The 22,502-nt window shown below is 38.7% G+C and overlaps 1 protein-coding gene across 4 annotated transcripts in view; it reads left to right on the forward strand.

Annotated features, from left to right (window-relative positions):
* The window catches only part of LOC106946502 (gamma-aminobutyric acid receptor subunit beta-3-like), a 54,819-nt gene extending 32,317 nt beyond the window's left edge, over positions 1-22,502 (forward strand). For 2 of the 4 annotated variants that reach the window (XM_015030864.1, XM_015030866.1), the window contains 7 exons: positions 472-692; positions 3,471-3,553; positions 4,745-4,882; positions 10,377-10,529; positions 14,335-14,582; positions 14,927-14,995; positions 18,339-22,502. In XM_015030864.1, coding sequence (XP_014886350.1) covers positions 472-692; positions 3,471-3,553; positions 4,745-4,882; positions 10,377-10,529; positions 14,335-14,582; positions 14,927-14,995; positions 18,339-18,710 — 1,284 coding nt within the window. In that variant the 3' untranslated portion in view covers positions 18,711-22,502. The remainder of the gene's footprint in view (positions 1-471; positions 693-3,470; positions 3,554-4,744; positions 4,883-10,376; positions 10,530-14,334; positions 14,583-14,926; positions 14,996-18,338) is intronic. The other 2 variants (XM_015030865.1, XM_015030867.1) reach the window with 1 other exon arrangement.

Below are 22,502 nucleotides of genomic sequence, written 5' to 3' on the forward strand. Positions count from 1 at the left end.
AGCATTTATTCCTGCTGAAGTTAGAACAAGTTTTTAAATGTTAACTGATGCTGTGTGTGAAGCAAAGGGAAAAAAAGCAGTGTGACATTTTGTAAAAACGCATTACAATCAGTCTTTTTTGTCCAAAGTGACTGTGTGAGAGTCAATTTAAATTAAAATTGTTTAAAGAGCTTTCAGGTGTCATACAATTCAGCCTTGTGAATCAATGTTCTTGTACTAGAAAGATTCAGTCAATGGGGAGAGCAACTTTTGAAAATCTTCCTCAGAAAAGTGTTCAATAAAGCTGCAGGTAGATGAGTCATGTTGCCATTTTGTGCAATGCACTGTGGTACTTTACAATACTGAGTAGAGCGTTCCCACTGGGAGGGGCCAGGCTGCATTTAGGATACTGGTTTATATGTGCCTAGTCCTATATAATTAAACTGATAAAGTTTTTATAATTGTTCTTTTTCTATCTCTCTTCTTCCGTAGGACTACACGCTGACCATGTATTTCCAGCAGTACTGGAGGGACAAGCGTCTGGCCTACATAGGAATCCCACTGAACTTGACTCTGGACAACAGGGTTGCAGACCAGCTGTGGGTCCCAGACACCTACTTCCTCAATGACAAGAAGTCTTTTGTTCATGGAGTCACAGTCAAAAATCGCATGATTCGCCTTCACCCAGACGGGACTGTCCTATACGGGCTCAGGTACGGCCTTGTTGTCTCGTCAGCTTCTCAAAGGACACCTTTGTTTTTGAGAGAGGTCACACAGAAAAGTGGGCCATCTCTGCACATTTGTCAAAGCACACCCAAATTTTCAACCCACAAATGTGAGCAAAACTTTGTCACTATTCAGCTACTGTCGAAAAACATAATTTTGCAATGACTGTGTTTTCATTTAATAAGAAACACAATTAGAATCCCATATAAATGAGTTTGTTTATGCTATTAGCCTTTAAAATACACTCCATTCCATCATCCTCCTACCACTTCCTGTTATCGTTTTCCTCCTTTTGTTGATGACATCACTCGTGATGCGTTTTCATTTCAGTTTTGCAAAATACACTAAAAAAAAAACCCACCTCATCCAAAAACATTTTATCAAAAAACATGAGTTTCATCTAAATTGTCGTATACGTTAAGCAGATTTATTTTTGTAATTCTAAGTTGCCCATTTACAGATAAATAACAGGATAAAGTTTGTGTACCAACTCTCCTAGCTGACCAACGATCAGTTTGGTAGTGTAAGCAACTGACCCATATTGTCTTTAAATAACAATTAAGAAATGCACCAGTTTAGTCATATTGTACAATGCAAAGCTCGGCTTCCAGGTTGTTGGTGAATACTTGTTTTATGAAGCCCCTGCTCTGTGTTCTCCATTGATGTTTTTGTCAGGCTAATTCAGAGGAGTCGGCATGACCTATGAATATGGATGCATGCTTTGAATTGTCAGTGGCAGAGAGAAGTGTACATGTGTGTGCATGCGTGTGTGCATCTTTGTTTGGCTGTGTACTAGTGTACCCGCATTTGCATATGTCAGTACTTTAAAGTCAAATGGCAATGCTTGATTATGCCAGTGGAGTTCAGAGCATTTAGCCTCGTGGGCTACTTATAGACCTCACGGTGCATGCAAGAGATCAAAGTACGGAGGAGAAACGCCGGGGTGTTTTTGATTAGAGCTGTTATGTAAATTAAAGTCAGGTAAAGTTGAGTATCGAGCTGTAAACAGATTGATTTCGTGTTAAGAAAATGCCACTGTATGTTATGTAAGTTAAACAAGAAGAAGCTTTTAAGCAATGCCACCACTGTCATTGTAACCTTAGTGTATGTAAACTTCAAATTTGGCTGAGATTAATACAAAAATCAGTAACTCTTTATTTGAAGGGGTGTGCATAAGACTGACATGACACTGTCATAAATATGACATAACGTCTGTCATGAACATAAAGAAGTCTTTATGAATGTTTATGACAGTTGTCATGAAGTGTCATTTGGTAAATAATGACACTTTTAATGCAAAGTTGCTCTAAAAGGTTGCATTAAAAGTCCTTTAAAAGTCCCAACTTTGCAAGATTTTGTAAATTATGGTAATTTAATGCAAAGTTGGCATTTTTAATGGACTTTCAATGCAACTTTTAGAGCAACTTTGAATTAAAAATGTCTTTATTTACCAAATGACACTTCATGACAACTGTCATAAACATTCATAAAGACTTCTTTATGTTCATGACAGACGTTATGTCATGTTTATGACAGTGTCATGTTAGTTTTATGCACACCCCTTCAAATAAAGAGTTACCCAAAAATCTCCTAAATGTTTTTCCTTTAGTCTATAAACAGGAATAGTTTTGACGGAGTAATGCCATGCAGTGAGAGAAAGGTTGCTGTCTATTTATTAAAGCTTCTTCAAGCCTCATGTCTTTTAAATCTGAATATATTACAAATATACTTTGTTCTGACAAAATGGCTGTTTTAATGAACACCTGATCACCTTTCATTACAGTCATTTAGACAAAGATACACAAAATGCATCATTTATCTCTAAAAATTATTTGTTACAGTCTACATGCAATATAATCTGTATCTGTAGAGTGCCACAGTAATGACAATATGTCTGTGCTTTAGAAAAACCCACTTTGTTGGAGTAATTTTAACAGCATAATAACATCAGCTAATGGCTTTCCACAGCCTCATCCGAGTCTTAGCTGAATGAAGACATCCAGTGGCTAACTGCCAAGCAGCCGGCATTTAATCAGGCCAGACTCAGCCAAAATCATTTTGAATTTGCATTTCACTTTGCCCCTCACTTTAACTGTCTGATCATCAGCCGTCGGAGCGCTCGCGATCACATAAACAAAGCAACAACTCCTTGCGACCCAATTCAGATGAGCAGGCACCGAGCTGTGCCAAAATTTGCAGTCGTGTTTGCGTTTTCTTTTTTTTTTTTTTTTTTTGTTCCTTTTTCCACCTAATCAGAGGCTGGAGGGAGACCAGTTTTTTTTATGCCAGGGAGATAAACAGATTGTAAAATATTGGTATGGACTGGCGTCTGTCAGTGACTTATAGTTTAATTATGTAACAAGCTTACGCAGTCAGCATTTTGACTGCGGGACGCTGCAGTAATCTGTTGTGGAGATGACAATGCAAGGAGTCTACTGTAATGTGAAACCAGCTCAGGAATTTGATGCAAAGACAAGAGGATAATTAGTTTGCTTTAAAGATGACTAACACAAGCAGGTGCTTTTAGATTAATACTTCAGGCTAGCTTAAACCTTAAACTCTTCGGTCGTTCTTGACTGCTTAACACACAGAACGTCCCGTAGCTTCGTACTCTTATTCACATACATAGTTCATTTGGTTTTTATCCAATGGATTAACGCACACACACACACACACACACACACACACAAAGCATAACTATCATCATTTTTGAAGTGGAAAGAAAATGAGATGATCTCTCTCTCAATCTGTTTGTTGTGTTTCAGGATAACAACAACAGCTGCTTGCATGATGGACCTCAGGAGGTATCCCCTGGATGAGCAGAACTGCACTCTGGAGATAGAGAGCTGTGAGTACATGGGCGTTTTTTTTTTGGGGGGGGGTGGGGGGGTTCTCCTAAAACTAGGTTAATTTATTTATTTTTGATAAAGACTCTGGAGCGGTAACGGACTGGATATGAGGAAAGTTGTTTTGGCGACAATGGAGAGATTAGCCGACACTCAAACAGATTTTATTTTTGATGAAAAAAAATTTTTTTCATCAAAAAATTCTAGTTTTCTACTTGAATTAATCACCCACATGTCCCTCGATGCTTGCCTGTTTTGATTGGGTAATTTTATGATGTAGCAGCTGTGGGAGATCGGCCTGGTGTACAATGGATATCGGGATTCGCTTTATGATTAGTATTTTATTAAAGACAACAAGTAGCTTTTTGCAAAGAAGCATAAAAAGCCTTAGCGTGTGTTTTCTATAGGTTATGAGATGATGTCAGAAGAAATCAACCATTTCTTTGTTGATTTGGTCACATTTTTTGGATCCCATTATTTCATGACCTATTTTCAGTCTCCTGGCATAGACCAGCTCATTTTTATTATTTTTGATGTTATTACAAAAAGTTCATGATGTACTCTATCAAGACTTCCTGGATCTTTTGGCCTTTTAGTCCTGCTTTATGTCCAGTACTGGTCTGACTCTAGATATAGACAGGTTTCTAATGTATGAGGATCAAAACACATCTGCCTTACCTTTAAAACATGTTTTCCTTCATTTCCAAATTTGAAGAGGGTCAACAGCTCAGTTGCAGTTATTATAAAGTTATTGTCTTGGATACCAGTAAGTGATTTTTTTTAATCATATTATTTTCTAAAACATTTAGAAGCTCTTATTATATGTACTAAAAGTCCAGGGTCAATTTGAGATGATGCTACTACATGAAATATGGTCTTTATTCTTCTCTTAGATGGTTTTAGGTGTAGAAAGTGAGGTATATGTGTGAAAATTGACCCAAATTAGTGTTATTAGTGTAAGACCCTTAACTGGTAATTACATTCTCTTGAAGAAATCTATTAAGCCTTTTACTTTTAAAGGAATGTCTGGTTCTTTGAGCCAACTTCAAACATGTTTTTTTTTCCTTTCTTTTTCTGTCCAGCTCCCGAATGACAGCCCAGTTGGGCGATCAGCAACGCTGCATATCTTGGTCTCCTGCGATGGTTTTGACAGATGGTTACACCTTGGTGTGTTCGTGTTTCTTCTCTTGCAGATGGCTACACCACAGATGACATCGAGTTCTACTGGAAGGGAGGCGAGTCGGCCGTAACCGGGGTGACGCGCATCGAGCTGCCGCAGTTCTCCATTGTTGACTACAAACTCGTTTCCAGAAATGTAGTCTTTTCCACAGGTAACCCACTGGACTCGAATACATGAAGAGCTGAAACATTTTTTTCTTTTATTTACATGACATTAAGGCTTTTAGTACAACTGTAAATGAAATCATACAAATTAAGCTTCTGCTGGTCTTACAGCTGGTAATTTAATCAATTTCTGCAGCAGGCATGTGCATGCCAAAGCTTGATGGGTTGATCTTAACTCCTCAGAGCCACAGTTGTGTTTGTCAGCGCCTCTAATTGGGTTGAAATGAGGTAAGATCTGCCTTTGAAGTTTCCCTGAAGTAGCTGCAGTTGGTACAAGCCTGCTGGAGTGGCTCTTCACTGAAACAGACACAAATCACCTAGCAAACATCTTCTACAAACCGGTGGTCCTTGACGGGATTGATGAGGTTTGTTATTCTCCTGATTGTTGACAAATGTAGCTTGAGAGGTTAGTTATGTTAATAAGATTGGGTTTGTTGCCAGTTTGAGTTATTGTCTGTTATAGTTGGAACTGGTGGGTGGAGCTGAAAAGCTAGCCAAACACTAATGTTGGTGAGCTAAAAACGGTCAAGCTGCTAGTAATGGTTGTGGTCACTAAGGCCACCAGCCTCACGTGTTAAAAAAGGCAGAATGGATCCGTGCTTTTATTTATAAAAACAAAAGCTGTTTTTAATGAGAAGGAAGCTTTGACAGAGTTATCAAGATCTGATGTGAGCAGCTTAGTTCATGTGATTCATGTGATAGATTTAGTTGTTTGCACGATTGTTTCAAAGTCCTGTTACTGATAATGGAATGTTTTCACCCTCAAGGTTTAGCGCATTAATCAATAGCTTCATTTAGTAAATTATATTAAGAGCTTTCACAAATTGGTAAAATCGCAGACCTTCTGTGCATTGCAGTAGATTTGCATTACTTAATTTGATTTATCAAAACATACAAGATTTTTAAACTCAGCAGTGATCTTTACATTTCATTCATCTCCAACCGTCAGAGACAAAAGTTAAAAGATAGCTACTTCCTGTTCAATCTGTTGAGCTCTGGACCTGACTTTCTTAAATTATTCAGTCTGTGTAGCACATACTCAGCCTCCCAAATAGACATCCAGCAGCAGCTATGGACAAATATACTCCATGCTCTACTAGATCATATATATTAATATTTTATACTTCTAGTTGTACAGTTTGGTGGTTCTGTTTGCGTAATTCAACATTGACAGAAAACGTTAACATTAATATTCACAATTTCCAAAGTGTACATTATTAAAAACTTTGGTGATTTTATTGCAGCCTATTCTGTTTGTGTTTATGTTCACACACACATGCAAAACCAAAACTAACTGCATTGTGATCTTAGTTGCGCTCTGTTCTGATTGGTCAACAAAGAACAAAGGCCCCTCCCACTTTTGATTAGTAAATGCAGCAGCAGATAGAAAACTAGTGGGAAATTACCTTTGCTTGTCCACATTGCTCAAAATACTGCTAAAAGTTAAATATAATGAGTAAAGCACATAAAACTTAAAGGCTATGTGTGTTGTTTTTTTTAAAGCTTGTGCAATAGCTTATACATGGGGCCTGTAAATGTTTTGACATTGTTGTTGTCATTAGCTGTTGTTGCAAAAAAACAGCCGCCAGTCTTATTTATGGGATCACAACAGCGATTTTCTTCCCAGCGCTTCATCTCTTGGGGCCAGTAATTAGAAAGGAAGGCAACACATAAGGGGCAATTTGTCAGGTTCCTGCATGTGAAAAACAGTCACTATATCACATTTCATGTTGTAATTAATGCCTCAGTGTTTCCCTCAGGGGGTTCAATCGATATATATGCTGAACTTTCTTTTTTTTTTTTTTAAAGTGTGCCACCATAAGTCCTGAATTATTAAGATTTTTATGCGAAAATTTATTCTGTGATGGACTTTTTTTTTTTTTTTTTTTTTCCCCAACGTTCAGCAAAGGCAGCGGTGGATCGGAGAAGCCATTTCTCCAGAGCTGTGCTGGGAACATAAAAGCTGACATTTAGAAATATTTTTCAGCAGAATTGAAGCTCAAAAGGAAGAGTCACGCTCGCCCTGAGAAGAACGGCAAAACTAAATCAGCCTTTTGTGAGATTTTGTGGCTATTTTTAACTTATTCATCTATTTGTTGATCAAGATTGTCAATCATTTCCACTCTGTGTTCGCGACTCTACGTTTACCATCGACCCAGGCTGTTTACAGTGCAGGGGCCCCTTTGCCTGTCTTGGGAGAATCATGTGAATGTGTCTAAGCAGGTGAGCAGGGGTGCGCTTGTTTGCAGAAGCAATCCGTCCCCCTGCGGGTGGAGACCATTGAAGTTTAGTGTCCAGTGATCTGCTGCGCTTGCTGCTTGAAGCACATCAAAAGCTTGTTGCCTTCCTTGCTAATGATCAGGTTTCCTCCATTACATCTGCTACAAGCCAGACTTTAGTTCCATTTCCTTTTCTCTTGCTCTCTAACTCAGCCTGTCACTTTCAGTTTTACTTTCCTCTTTTCCCCCTCCTCTTTGCAGCTTCCTTCAGTGCAAATTTGCCTCCAACTTGAAAAAGGTGTGCTCTGATGCCAATTATCCTGCTCTCTGACAAGCAAAATAACAGACCAGGATTCAGGGTATCTCATATTTATGTGCAATGAGGCACGCGGCATCAATTATTCTGCAAACACTGACTTCTGCATGCATACACGTGGCCTGCGTGGCCACATGCAAAATGCACGGGTGAGCAGGCAATGCTTGGTGACATTTAACTGCATGTTTAAGCTTCGCATGTCACCGATATGATCAGATTTATGATGGTAATCTGTTTCTGTTTAGGCAGCAAGAAGAGCTTTAAATATTTAATATCCATTTTTGATCATTTTTGCATAATTTGAGACCGCGAGCAGGAAATATTCCTGCAAATTCTTTCTTTTCATCAGATGTGGAGCACCCCGATCATGACACAAAAGATTCAAGTAGTGCTTCAAATTCATGAACATAAACCAAAGGATGTTACTAAATTCAGCGTTTTCTTATTTTATGATCATGGCTAAGGGGTTTTATGTAACTGTAAACTTGAAATATTTCACTCTATCTAATTAATCTAAATAATATATTTCACTTTCTGAAATAAACTCACTTTTGCACTCTTCTAATTTTCTGAGATGTGAAAAAACTCATTTTAACTTGTGTTATTCAAGTATCTTCAATGGGTCTTTGTAAACGGTGAAGGCTGCGGGCAGAGCGAATCTCCTGTAGCAGTCTGTGTTGCAGCTTACATGAAGTAGGTTATGTGACAGTTTCACAAAGACTTAAGTCAGAGGGTTCTTCATATATGCTATAAGACTGACTGCTACAGGAGATCCTGCCCACAGCCATTGCCATGTATAAAAAGTATCTACAGAATATTACTCAACTTTATGCCCACACTTCCTGTTAATTTAATATTTTATGGCTTAATAAAGATTTGAATTAATTCAGGAAATTAAGTTGTCTAAATGTGAGCCTCACATTTTAATCCAAAAATAAAGCTGCTGGTGAATACAGTGTAGTTTTTTTAGAGTTTGTAACACTGACTACCTCTGCATTCAGTGACGAAAAGCACCTTTGATCCTGCAGCTCTCTCGCCTACCGATCCATCCACAGACATCAGCAGCAGCTTCAACTTTACTTTTTTTTTCTCCCTTCTCTTCATCCCTCTCTTTCTCAGCCTCACACATGGTGTACCTCCCACTCACGGATGTTGCTTGGTGTAGCCGTTACAGGCAGAACTGTAATACACCTACATGCCAGTGTTCCTCTGCCTCCTCTTTTCTTAAGCCACCTTGGCTTCTCTTCCAGTCAGATGTAGTGCAGAAGAGCTGAATCACTGGAAGGGTAAACCGAGCTTTTTAAAGAAGAAGAAGAAGAAGTGTGGCTGTCCTTTCTTTTATTTTCACACTATAATATATGTAAATGATGTGTTTAGTTCTTTTCAAGCTGTCAGAGCTGTTATTTAGGAGCTAAAAATAACAGGATTGTCTAAGGGGATAAATATTGTTTGAGTATTTATAGTTTATGAGGTGTTGTTCTTGTCAATCAGATTACTGGATTTTTACTGAAATAAACAAGGAAGCTTAAGAAGGCGGAGAGGAACAGGAAACTGTCTATAGAAAATGTCAGACTTCTATAATATTTTTAACATAGCTGTGGCAAATATTCCAAAAAAAATTCCAGGTTTTATGACATCAGGTCTGGCAGAGGTGTGGATATTCTCCCGTTAAAGAGTGCTTGATCAGGAAAATTGTTGTGACTTTTAATAAGTCATAATCTGTTCGTGCTAGCTGTAGCTTTGAGTTGAGTCTGACATGTAGATGTGTCCCTCAAAGACTTATAGGGACAAACACTTGGAAAGTAGCCGCGTCATGCTCATCAAACTCTGGAGACTTGAGTTTGATTTGGGGCCAAAGATATGAGCCTCAACTTGATTAGGCTCCTTAAAGATTTGAGTCTTCCCTCTCAGGGATGAGATTTGAATCTGTGATTTGCCTTAGCCACTCAAATATCTGAGACTTCTATGATTTCTAATTTCAATGATTCCCGCTGGCTTATAAAGCCAGACGTTATCCGTCTCTGTCACGTCTTAAGTCTGAACTCTGACACAAGAAGCTACAGTGGCTAACATTTGATTCATGGCCTCTTTTTAAAATCACATCAGGTCATTTTTATTGCACTGTAATTTTATTGCACACACCAGGCGCTGAATCGTAATGAGATGCGAGTGGATTGGGTTTTTTTTATTCTGTTTTCCTAGTGGCTCTCTCTTTTTCCAGCCATACACACAAGTGTGCAGTTGGTGGACCCACGCTCACCACAAGTAGCTTTGGCTGAAAACCCAGAGAGCAGAAATTACTCCATAATGGGTCCCACTTCTCCTGCGATATGAAACCAAAATGGAAAAACGGCTAAGAATAGTGGGAGTAACGAGTCATACGTACAGCTTATCTAGAGATGGAATGCCACGAGATTGCTGAGGAATCGCATATCTTTTATGTTGACATTTCATGCATAGATACTGTTCACGTTTGAATTCAATGGATGACCACAATGGTAGGAAACTCTTTCAGTGGTTTTGCAGGCGATTTCTTGAAAAGTCAAAACGTGGTCACGTGTTTATTTGCCACGAAATATGAATATAGTGACACATCACGAAATAGGGTTGCAATTGAGTGTTTTTGTGTTTTGTGTGTGGCTTGTGTGAGGAAGAGCTGATGTGTGTTGGTGCTTTGAAAGGGATACTTGTTACCATGGTGATAAATTCAGCCCATGCTGTCTGTGTTGCCATGGAAACTGAAACAAAAACATAAGTGGTCCCTGCTTGCTGCTCAGACTATCAAAGTTTGATGTTTTCAGGGTAAGCCTGTCATTTTTTGTGATGCTTTCTGAATTAGCTTCATTCTCAGAGAATCTTCAGGCTATTTCATACGTTTTATTTCTTTACTGTAAATATTCCAGATGCTGTACTTTTTTTCTCTCTCTCTTTTCCCCCTTGTTTCAGGTGCCTATCCTCGACTGTCTTTGAGCTTCAAGCTGAAGAGGAACATCGGCTACTTCATTTTGCAGACGTACATGCCATCAATCTTGATCACCATCCTATCCTGGGTATCCTTCTGGATAAACTATGATGCATCCGCAGCCAGGGTGGCTCTTGGTAAGGAGTTAATTTACTTTCTCAAACTACAAAGTTCTGTCTTTTTGCTTTTGAGTGTATCCTTTCATAAATGAGTAAATAAAAAAATGCCCTACCTGGTGATGAGCTTACAGGGTTAAACTTGTAATTCTGTTTTGAAGGAATGCTATTTTGGTTCTTCTTTTTGTGGAGTGACAGCAGCAAACTAGGTCACAATTTGTGTGTGTAGTTTGCTGTTGTCACTAAAAACGCCACAGTCACTCACCAGCATCTCAAAAGAGGATGTTTTTACCTCTAAAAAGTGCTCTTGATAGCAGCAAACAGACTGCAGGTGGATGTTTGTTGGCTGTTAATCTTCATGATCCCTTCAGTATGATGCAAGAGACGAGTAATGACCATATCCTGCATTCCTGCATGAATAGTGCATTAAGCACTCACTCATTTTAATTACTATCCACCTCTATCAGTGTAGCATAACTCAGGGCTAATTTGACCAGTTTACATATTTTGTTTTTCATAATTCTTTGTCACAGGTGGCCCAAATACCAAGAAACATATATGTAAATCTTGAACTGAATTATAAATACACAGTATTTGCTGTGGTTAGAGATCGCAACTGGTAACAAATGGCTAAAATGTGCTAACACCTACTAAGAACGATTTTAAACCGCCTTTTTTAGTAGTTCTGGCACCAAATGTACCTTCGCATACATCAATAATCACAGTGAAAACTGTCTTAGCACTACTACAGAAGCTAACATCCACAGTCTTCCTTGTTTCTGCTCTTCAAGTCCAGATTACAAACTTCACCTCCAGAAAAACAGAGGTGAAGTCACATCAGATAATGACAACAGCTTCGTCAGCAATCCACAGTATTTTCCTACAGTGGTTATACTCACAACCCCCCAGGGGGGATGACATCCTTGTGAGCTGCCAAATTATCCATAGAAAAAAAACAGCACTGTCAACATTAAAGACCTTTGAAGCTGTGAATCAATTATTTTGGTCCTCTTTGATATTGATTTACTCTCCAAAGATCTCAGTCTTTCTTTTCAAGAAGTTCATCAAGCAAACATCTGTTTTTCCTAAGCTTAAAGAGATTAATACTGAAGTTGTCATTCATTGTAGTTGGAAATCTGAGCCTGAACTTGATATTTCTACCCTGAAGTTTCCTCCAAACCTCAAACAGTGACTCATCTTCATGCAAGGCAAGAAGAATCACTTAATGGCATCTGTGAGAAGCTATATACCAGTTTAACCTTAGATGATGAACTGCTTGGATTGATGACGTTGGTTTGACATGTCTTGCTTTTGGTCAGCAGGGGGTCACATAATAAACCTTGACCTCTGGACATAAATAGTGCAACCCAGCCATGTAAACTGATTGCTGTTTTGGATCTTCAATCATATGAGTATGGATAGATAATGGAGCAATAATGCCCTTAACACATCATATCGCTTTGTGAAAAGCATGCTGCTATCCATTACCCTGATGCGTTGCCTATCTATATATCTTTCCAGCGCTGTTTGTTATCTGAAAGTGAGTGTTTGTTTCTCTCTTCCCTTCGTTAAAGTGTGCATGCAATATCCGGTCATTATCGTCTGCCTTGGAGTGTCTGATTTTGCGAGCGAATGGATACTAGCAATATCCGATTAAAGGCCTGACAACTGAGAGAGATCCGGAGTTCCACTCAGTCCTTAGATGGACTATTGTGAGCTTCCAGTATGTACCTTGATTGTGAAAAAGAATGTGTGTGTGTGTGTGTGTGTGTGTCCAGTGTGGACTCTTCTTTCAAGTCTGCCAACCTCCTGGTAAGAGCAGAGTAATGATTGGAGGGGAAATCAATTTGAGCAGGCAGCAGGCAAACAATTGAATTGTTTGAAGGGGGGATCTCATTTTCCTGAGCAAGTCCGAAGGATTGCTAATGCTAAGTTACACATTACCTGCTGCCATTAAGCACGAGCAGAATTGTTTTTTTCCTGCTACTCTGTCTGAAAGTGATGAATTCAAGTATCTGAGTAACCAGTATTTTCAATTTACTTTCTGTATTGCATGCAACATGAAACTTCCTCTGTATAGTGTCGGGATGTGCTGCTAATGGTACACTGGTCTGTGATTAGAGGAAATTTGATTGCTGAGTGCCTTTGTTCAAGCAGTTAAAGAAGAAGAGGAGATTTGGGGACATGTAAATAGAGGGAGTAAGGCCATCCACCACTAAGCGATGGGGAGATCCGAAGGGAAATGAAGAAGAGAAAAATGGTACATGAGGGGAACAAAAGGACAAGCCAGACCAAAGATGGAAAAAGAGGAGCTGTGAAGTCGTAATTCTTCCACGGACAGGGCAGCGGCGTGATGGAAAAGCAGCTCGGCCCACCGGCTCTCGGCCCCTTGATTAAATTGTCTGATTGGAGACTGAGGGAGGCAGCAACAAGAAGAAAAGAGGGAGGGAGCGAAGGACAGAGAGTAATGGCCCAACATTGGGAACACCTATAAAGAACAAGGCTGTTGTTGAGCACAAAAACGGGCGCCGTCCAATTGTGCCTTAGACATGAAGCATGTGTACGTTCATGCTCGTGCTAACACATATGTGTGCGCGTGTGGTGCTAACCTTGTAATGTGCCAATAAATCTCACTAAGAGCTACATTGACCTTAGCTATCTTGCTCATTCCTCCCAACCCCCTGACTGCTCCCTGTCTCCTCTCTGTACTTTATGACACCCAAACACCAAAAGTGATGTCTGTGTGTGTTGTACGGGCAGAGAGGTGCTGCTGATAGACTCCGTTTATGTTCGACATCAGTAAATGAAGTAGAGGAGATGTGGTTGTCCTATATTTGCAGTAGGGAAGACACTTTCATTGGGTAGATATTTGTGTGAGACACAGAACTTGACGTTCAAACCACAAACTTCATTGTGTTTTATCGGGATTTTATGAGACAGGCCAACACAAAGCATTTTATAATTGTGAAGTGGAAGGAAAAAATAATTTCTACAAATCTTCTGTTTGGTAACCGCTTCTTGTTGCTGCATTTTGACCTTTCCAGAGCATTGTCTGATGCGGATTTGTGTCAACCAAGTGTACTTTTAGGCATCTTCTCCTATCATGCAAACTCGCCACGTGTGACGGTGCTTCATACGTGGAGAGCCATTTTGTCGCCTGACGGGGTAAGGTTAGCAGGAGCTGGGAGGTAGATACAGGCAGCACTATTTTAATGAGTTATTTCTGCTGGATGACCGAGGGGCAGTGGGATGTTTTTGAGGGAGACCTTTGAATTTCAATGAAGCCGAAGTGAAGCACCCACCTCCATTGTGTGTTTGCAAGTGGCCTAAGATCAAAGATGAAAGCGCTTAGCAAATTATTTTTAGTTGAAATAATAGAAAGGTGGCGTTGTCTCGCCTGCTGTTTGTACTTTTCACAGGGTTCCTATATAGTTTGGAAAGGTAGGGAATCTGATTTCAGTCATTTTCTGGTCTAGATAAGAATGAAAAATATATTTTCTGCAACACTTTCCTTCTTTCCATGCTTCCTTTGTCTCTTCTTTCTTTGCCTATTACCTATTTTTTTCTTTGTTTTGTAATCTTTTTTATTTTCCTTTCCTTGTGAAGTGTCTTCTCTGGATCTGTCCTCCCTTCCTTATTTCCATTCCTTCTTTTTCTGGCTACCAATGGTAGAAATATCTTACATAAATTCATGGTGAAGGTTGGAAAAGTAGGATTTTTTAGGAACCTTATTATTACAGATTTAATGTTCAGATTTGAAGTTGTTTCAGTCAATTATTTTTGTTTTTTGGGGTTGAAAAATACATTTGTTTCCTGTTTACCGTAGGAATCACCACGGTGCTGACCATGACCACCATCAACACACACCTGAGGGAGACGCTACCCAAGATCCCGTACGTCAAGGCCATCGACATGTACCTAATGGGCTGCTTTGTCATGGTCTTCCTGGCCCTTCTTGAGTACGCCTTTGTCAACTACATCTTCTTCGGGAGGGGCCCTCAGATGCAGAAGAAGTTGGCGGAGAAAGCAGAGAAGGCCAACAATGAGCGAGCGGCCAAGTACGACGCAGCGAGGGTAAGTTTGGTCCAAACGGTGACACATTTTACGTTACTGGGCACAGGGGGTGAACATTAAAAAGTTCTGCATTTACGCACTAGAAACAGCTCACTGGGGATAATTTTGGTAGTGACATTTAAGTTCCTCGAAATTTCCATAACCAACATTGAAAAGAGATGCATAAATATAGCAATCAGCAGCAAAAACAAACATCCTGATTATTTAAACTGTATTTCATTATGTCTGAGTATCCTTGGTGTTCATTATAAAAAAATAAAAAATAAAAAAAACACGAAGACACATGCAAAGTCAATTTCCAGGCATTTGTCCCCAGATGTGGCTGAATATTTTCATCTCCTCAGGAGGCAGGTAGTAGGACCGCGTCCCTAAAACGGTCCAATCAGGTTAAAGGTCTTCGCCACTCACGCTCGGTGAGTTATTCTTGATTTTCTTTAAACGAGGCTCTTCAATATCCTCAAGTCAACTCCGCCATCGCCCATCAGCCAACATGGATGTGGTTAATATCCGTCTTTTGCCTCTGTGCAAAAAATATCTCTATATCCATGTGAAGAGAACAAGCAACAACAGACATCTCCATGACATTCACTGAAGTGATGCTCATGCTTACATTGTGGGAGCTGGTGTGTCCGATGCCGTTAGTGCATGCTGTTTGTATAGGCTTTCTCATCGAACTCATCAGTGAAAGTCATTTCTATCACAGCGCATGTAAGGATATGGTGAATCAGTCTGACTTCCAGTAGGTAGTCACTGCAGAGGTCCCTCATCAAGCAGTTCTTTAAATTACTGATGATCTTCTTGGTAATGATCTATATGCACAATAAGAGACACAGGAAGACCCCATAGCATCCTTATGGGGTGGTGGCAGTCCCAGATTAATTTTCTTAATATTATATTTTGTTTTTCCTCAAGAAAGTACTTTAGAAGATGTTGCTTTGGAGGTATAAACATGAAGGAAGTTTTTAGACTTGGTTGGTCTTTAATATCAAAGCAAAAGTTTGAACTACAAATAATAATACAGTAATTAAAAAAATTCACACCTAATAGCTTTTAATGAAAAATGTAAAACACTGACTAATGAAATAAACTACAATGATGCCAAAGAGAGCCTACAGCTTATAACTTTTCTATTACAATAATAGTTGTGTAGTTGTTCCATAAATTGCAAAGCACTTTAGCAAACTGGTCCAGAGTTGGGTAGGCTTTAAACAACTAAAAAACTTTTTCTTTTCTTTTCTTTTTACTTTAATGGAAATGTGGGACTTCACCAGTTGCTACATTTGCATGAAGACCTGAATTTGCACTTTTCATTTCTGTTGATCTGTTTTGTGGAACGCAGGCATGGATTATGATGTATCGTGTTGCATTTTTTTGTTCTTTGAATATATTTATAGGCTGGAATTACAGGAATCAAGAAATTACTGATGTCAGCCCACAAGATGGATACCTTGCAGTTTTTAGGAGTGCAATGAAACAAACAGAGTTTGTGGTAACATAAAAATGATCATAGCCAGAAACTTTTATTTTTATCAATATTATCAAAAGGGATGGAAAGTGATTTTTAGTTTCTAAGATGGCCCATGAAGGAAACAAATTAGAAGAGTTTATTAAATTGACATTTAACTTGGCCAAAATGTATTTGCAGCACTACCACAAGGTGGCAGTAAAGTGTACCACAGAACTTTTTCAGAAAGGGGCTATTTTTTTTGCTGTATTTACCAGTGAAAGAGGGCAAAATTAAAATTTTGCTTTCCTTGAAATGTTTTCCACTGGTTATCATCTAAGCATTTAGTTGATGATTCATCTTGGAGTTTTGCTTTTTGCAGAAAGAGATGTGTTGGGGACTCCGCAGGCTGCAAGAAAACTGGGGAAATGCAAATGTGACAAAGACGTAACAATAGCTCCATTATTATTTCTTTAAACTGCCAGGAAAATGTTTAATTGTGAAGTTACTGTTTAATTATAAAAAATATGTTTGACTGAAAACCAAAACAGTCAAATCCAATGGAGACAGAACAGATGTGGTTTTAACTTAAATGGTGATGGTTTGACGTGAACAAACATTCACAGGAAGCAATTAGGGAACTCTATGGCAGCAACACTGAAAATATTCAATAATATGATGGAAATTTTAATTCTGTCTGGTTTTACCTTGATATTCAGAAATTCTCATAGAAACATTCAGTGGATATACAGAAATTTTCTAATGGCTTTGGGCAAATTGAGACAGTTATAAAACAGTAATTGGTTTTGGAGCATCATAGGAGTTTATGTCCACTTGGGTAGTTTTGTAAGCTAACAAGTCTAATAAGAGTTATTTGTCATTCCCTTAAGTTTTCTATAAATAGCATAGCGTACCTGCGCAACAAGCTCCAAAGGGAAACTGATTTTGTTATCCGCAGCGAGTATCATTAAGACTCTGGTAAATTAGGCCACCTCTGAATCATTTCTGCCTCTTTTTTCTCCAGATTGGTAACATCCTGTCCTCTCTAACATGGTATTTTAACTTTTTCTTGTCAAGCAGAAATGCCTGCAGTTTATAACCATAATGTGGCCTACTTTATGCATGCATAATGTAGCCAGAATCACCAGAATGGAGTTATTTATATCTTTATTTCCACATCTGTCTTGCTTTACCCTGACTCTTTCATTAAACTTTAAGAACTATCTCAAAATGTTTATGACTGAGAGGAACGGCAAAACTAATTGCTGCTTGTGCTAAAAACACATAGCTGGTGTCTCAGGGTGTTTTCTAAAAGATTTCTGACATAACTTCACCGACTCCCAAGGTGCATAGAGAGGATCAAAAATCTAATAAGGTGAAGCAACACCTGAAGTGCTAAGAAGTAACTTTGTTAGTAGATCAATGCATTTCTGTTTGTGGTCCAGTGACCCAGATGACGGCCAAAAGCTGAAATGTGTTGGTTTACTTATAAAGTAGTAGTGTTCCTGGAGTCTTCACCATCCTGTGATGTATACACAACTAAGGTGTTCAGTCCACTTAAGATAAAGTTTGGTTCCTCTTGCTACGTTTTTTTCTGTAAATGTAAAAGGAGCAACCACATCAATCCAAGATGGTTTCGATTCCACATAAACTCAAGAGTAGTTGCTTATTGTGTGAATGTGTTCCAACCCGGATCTGACTCACTGTACGATGCAAGCTTGAGACAAATATGTTTCTCAGCTATTGACTGTGGATGTGGCTGATTCTGATCTGTTAAAATCCACACTGGAACAGCTGCTGTGTGGGGCACTGAAAAAAAAAAGCACTGAACACAAGAACAACTTTTTGTGAAACTCAATACTCGATTCTAGTCCCACTTCTTCAGAGCATGAATCCTAGTCAAGTTTGTGTCGGTTTTTGCAACTGACCCAAGTGTGACTTGAGACATTAGATGTGTCTTATTGGAAACAACAATGTGGCCATGGAGCAGTGGGCCAGGTCTTTTACTCTCGTGAAATTGCTGAACGGGTCATGAGAGTATGCTTATCTGGTCTATAAGTGCTTTGTGGATCTGGAATAGACCTATGACTGTGTCCACTGAGGAATTTACTGAAGTATGGGAAAGCTGGGTGACTTTTAAGGGCAAACCAAATATTGTATGCCCAAACCAAAAGCTGAGTCATCATTCTCAGCAGGTCAAGCCTTCTCAAGCGTTTGTTGGACTCCACCAGCTTAACAAATCAATAACACTCTAAAAGTTTAGGTATTTCCATCCGTTATTCTAACATTTTGTCTCTTCTTCATCCATTCAGGCGGAACCACATGGTCATGGAAACATCCTGCTGACAACCTTAGAGATCCACAACGAAGTTGCAGGAGGTGAGATCACCACCAGCGTGGCGGACATCAGAAACTCTCAGTCCATGGTACAGTTGGACAGCACGGCGTCGTCAAACATCCAATACCGCAAGCAGAGCGGTGGGGTAGGGCCACGCTCCACCAGCCGCCACTCTCTGGACCGCTCTGCCCAGATGAAGCGGAGCCGACTACGGAGGCGGTCCTCCCAGCTCAAAATTAAAATCCCCGACCTGACGGACGTGAACGCCATTGACCGCTGGTCTCGCATCATCTTCCCGTCCGTTTTCTCGCTGTTCAACCTCATCTACTGGCTCTACTATGTCTGATCAGATCTGTCTTTTTTGGTGTTTGTCGTTGTTTGACTTTGACTTTCATTTCATTCGTTCATTTTGTTTTTTTCTCTCTTGCTTTTATACGTGATGGAGAATCTGTCGAGTCAAAGACTGCAACACAGCAAGAAAAAAGAGAAAAACTGATCTAACAAAGACTACTATGTTTTGGACCAAGTTCTCATTGAAATAGTTTTTTTTATATATATATATATATATTTGGAGTCTTTGAATCCCGAACGCTGAGGTCTTTTTATTTTTGAGAGTATGTACTGTAATTTGGATTTGTGACAGTTTTTTCCCCCAATCTTCACCCTTATTGATTACGTGTAAATAGCAAAATGCAAAGCCAGCAAGTTTTAAAAAATAATATTATTTAAAAAAATCAATGCAGAAGCAGTTAGGTCAAGATTTTTTAACTAAAAGTTGATCGGGTGCAGGCAAAATCTACAATAAATCCATTAAAAGTGGTATGCTATGCATTTTTAATGTACTTAGGCATTGTTGAACTGGCAAAACTCTTACAGAAACAGAATAATGTGTATTTATAGTGTTTATAATACTCTTGTCTACAATTTATTATATGTTGATCTGGTAAGCAAAATAATTTTAGTCCTTTCTTCAGGATGATTTTGTCTCAGGTTCTCAATTTTTGAGTTTGTTGGGGACAAAAAAAAAAAAAAAAGAAAATAAGCACAATTTATGAATAAAACTGCCGTTTTTTTCTGATTTCACAGCAAAACTTTATGTGACTGCATGACAAAATTGCACTCAGATTTTCAATACTTCTTCGCAAAGCGCTTTTTATTTTCTATTTGAAACAACTGCCAATGGCCCTTTTGGGCAAAATAGTTACTGTTTAACCCATAAAATATTATGATATTTTTGTACTCCTTGTCTTCAGATATTTATTTGATTTCCTGACCTGCGTTGTTTTATGGAAGAACAGTTCTTTTATTGTGACAGTATGGTGGAATAACTTAATTTTTTTGTACATAGGTGTGTATATATGTCTATACATACACTATGTGTTCAACCCAAAAATGAAAATAATAATTTTGTGATTGTCACTGACTCCCAATAGTCAGATTATTTCATGGGGAGAGATGGGGATTAATGTCACAAGTCAAGCATCTTATCCATTTTGGAGCATGTCTGAGCACTATGAATACATTCCTAACTTAGAGCATCCTTCACAAATACCGAAAGCTCTATAAGCATCTTTAAAAACACTTTAAAATAAATGCACATTTTGTTGTTTCACAGTAAAACTTGGAGAAAAAAAAATGCAGCCTTTAAAATGAGTACATTTGAATACATCTGTGGAGTTCGTAATAGTTTTTTTTTTCCTTTTTACCAAAATCAGCTGCTACACTTCTTGATATTGCTAATTTTAACACTCTACAAGCACCTTTGGCCAGTTTCCTGTCTGTCAGTGCATATGGAGCAGAGGAACCACAAGGTTTCATAGTGTTTGTGTTATGGACAAACACTATGGAGTAAGTGTTGCACTTATTAAAGCAACCTCCATGAAAATCTTAACATATTTAAATGAATGCTGCGGGTGCCATATTAAGCCACGCCTCTTTAGTTCCACCAGCCCAGCTGAACGCTCTGAAAGCACACACTTCCTGTGATCTTGGCGGATTGACTTGGAATGAAAGACGCAGTTATTCATAATACAAGGCTCATATTTGTGTGTTTATTGCAGAATTATGATTTAACTGGACCATAGCTCACATACCCATTTTTTTGAAACCTCTATTCTGTCCTATTTTTTTACTTTTTAGGACCCGTAAACAAACCATTTCATTACCGTCTACTTATTCCAAGCTGGTACAAGACATCGACTTTGCAAGTACATATCAACACATGGTCTGTAAGAAATGGCAGAGGCGAAACGACCGGATTTGCACACTCTGTAAATGTACTCCAGTTAAAGGTTGGATTTTTGTAAAGTTATTACTATAAGATTAGGAAACTGCAAAAAAAAGATTGCACACATCTTTACCGTGGGTACCAGAAGGCGTGGCATGCCACTGTATCAGCCGACCATGCCGAAGTTCCACTCCGGTTACTGTATGTACTGAAAACCGAGCTTTGCATTTCTGATGCTAGGTGACACCAATGGATTTCACAGAACGTGAAGATCGCCCATGATAACCAGTCTGTCGGGTAATTTTAAGCACATACTAGCATTGAATGTATCAGATCCATTCTTCAGGGAGAGGATAATGAGCCATGGTCATCATTTCTCCATTAGAATGTAACCCACCCCTTCTGACTTTGCAAGTGATTAGTAAAAATGAGGCCAGGAACTAGTTTTGCATGTGTTGGATGAGAAAAATAGGCACAGAAATGTCAAGATTGAAAAGTTTCTGTACGGCATTTGTTTTCTGCGCTGCTTGCTGAGCTCTGGACAAAATGTCAACTTGTAATAGTTTTGTGGCTAAAAATGGCTCCCCTGTCTTGATTCTTTCTGACCAACTGTGTACGATTCCACAGAGGGTCGCAAAGCAATCAGCTACAACCTGGTTGTGCACGTTTATGGCATTCCTGTTCATACATTCGCTTTGTGCATGTACGAGAATACGTGTTCATGAAAAGAAAAAAAAACGCAAAAATACTTGAGAACAGAGAGTTTGGGCACAAAGAAAAATAATTGTAACATGTACAGTCTAGAATATGACAAACAACTGAATGTATAGTACTTGGATTGTCACAGCACAAATGCAATTTGATTTCTGGGCCCTAAATGACTGTGTAAGAGTTGCATTTTCTACTGTGTAGAGGGGGTGTAGGAAGAACACATATCAATGAAGTAATTAGTTAAAAGTGTGTCATAAGGAGTTTTTCATTTTTTGCATCAATTTGACCAGACAAAACATTTTAAGATCTCAAGGAGTCACACAAAACTTCTGCTTCTCTAGTTACCAGATTCCGTTCCAATAGACTCCCATTTATTTGGGAATCGGAAAAACTTCCGTTGACTTTATGTGAGATCCGGCTACCTCTTAAATTTGATACTACAAAAGAAGATTCTTGACTATGTTTTATTGCACAATCCCTTTTTATGTCCAAGGTTGTGAAATTCCTAGAATAAATGACTCCAAAGACATTTCAGTCTTCATTCTAGAAAAACAAAGCTAAACAATTTTGCTGTCCATGTAGAAAAAAATTATCTTCCAGGCAGAAAAGCTTCTTCGATACTGCTTTTGGGTTGTGTGTTGAGATTTAAAAACGAGTCATTGTACGAGTTCTAAATTGATCAAAATACAAAGTGAAAATGTGACTTTATAAGCTCTACTCTGGAAACTTGTTTATTATGCATGCAGCATCTCTTAACTTGGAGCGACTTCCAGAAGATCTTTTTAGCAATCTCGCTGACAACAGCTGCCAACTGCTCATTCTAGAGATTACACTATGCCACGTGAGCCTACAATAATAATAATTAAAAAAAAAAAACAATAAAAAAGACCAAAAAAAAGAAAAAGACAAAAAAAACAGCCATCAAACACTTCAAGTTGTTGTATGGCCTTGGTCCCATAATGGAATGTGAAATGTTCTGTGCTGCCACAAACTGTATGTAGGCTTAGATTTATACTGTATATCTGTATGTTTCTCCTTTTTCAATAGAGTACCATGTTATACCATGAAATAAATGATATACATTGTACCTGTGCATTTGGTATTGCGAGCATGCATGAGACGCCATTAACTATCTGCCTATACTGTATAAAATGACAATACAATACCAGACTGTGTAAGTTAAAGGAATCCTTGCAAAAA

Source organism: Poecilia latipinna, unplaced genomic scaffold (genome assembly GCF_001443285.1).
Source record: "Poecilia latipinna isolate Pla-1442-1.1 unplaced genomic scaffold, P_latipinna-1.0 Scaffold194, whole genome shotgun sequence".
Taxonomy (NCBI): domain Eukaryota; kingdom Metazoa; phylum Chordata; class Actinopteri; order Cyprinodontiformes; family Poeciliidae; genus Poecilia; species Poecilia latipinna.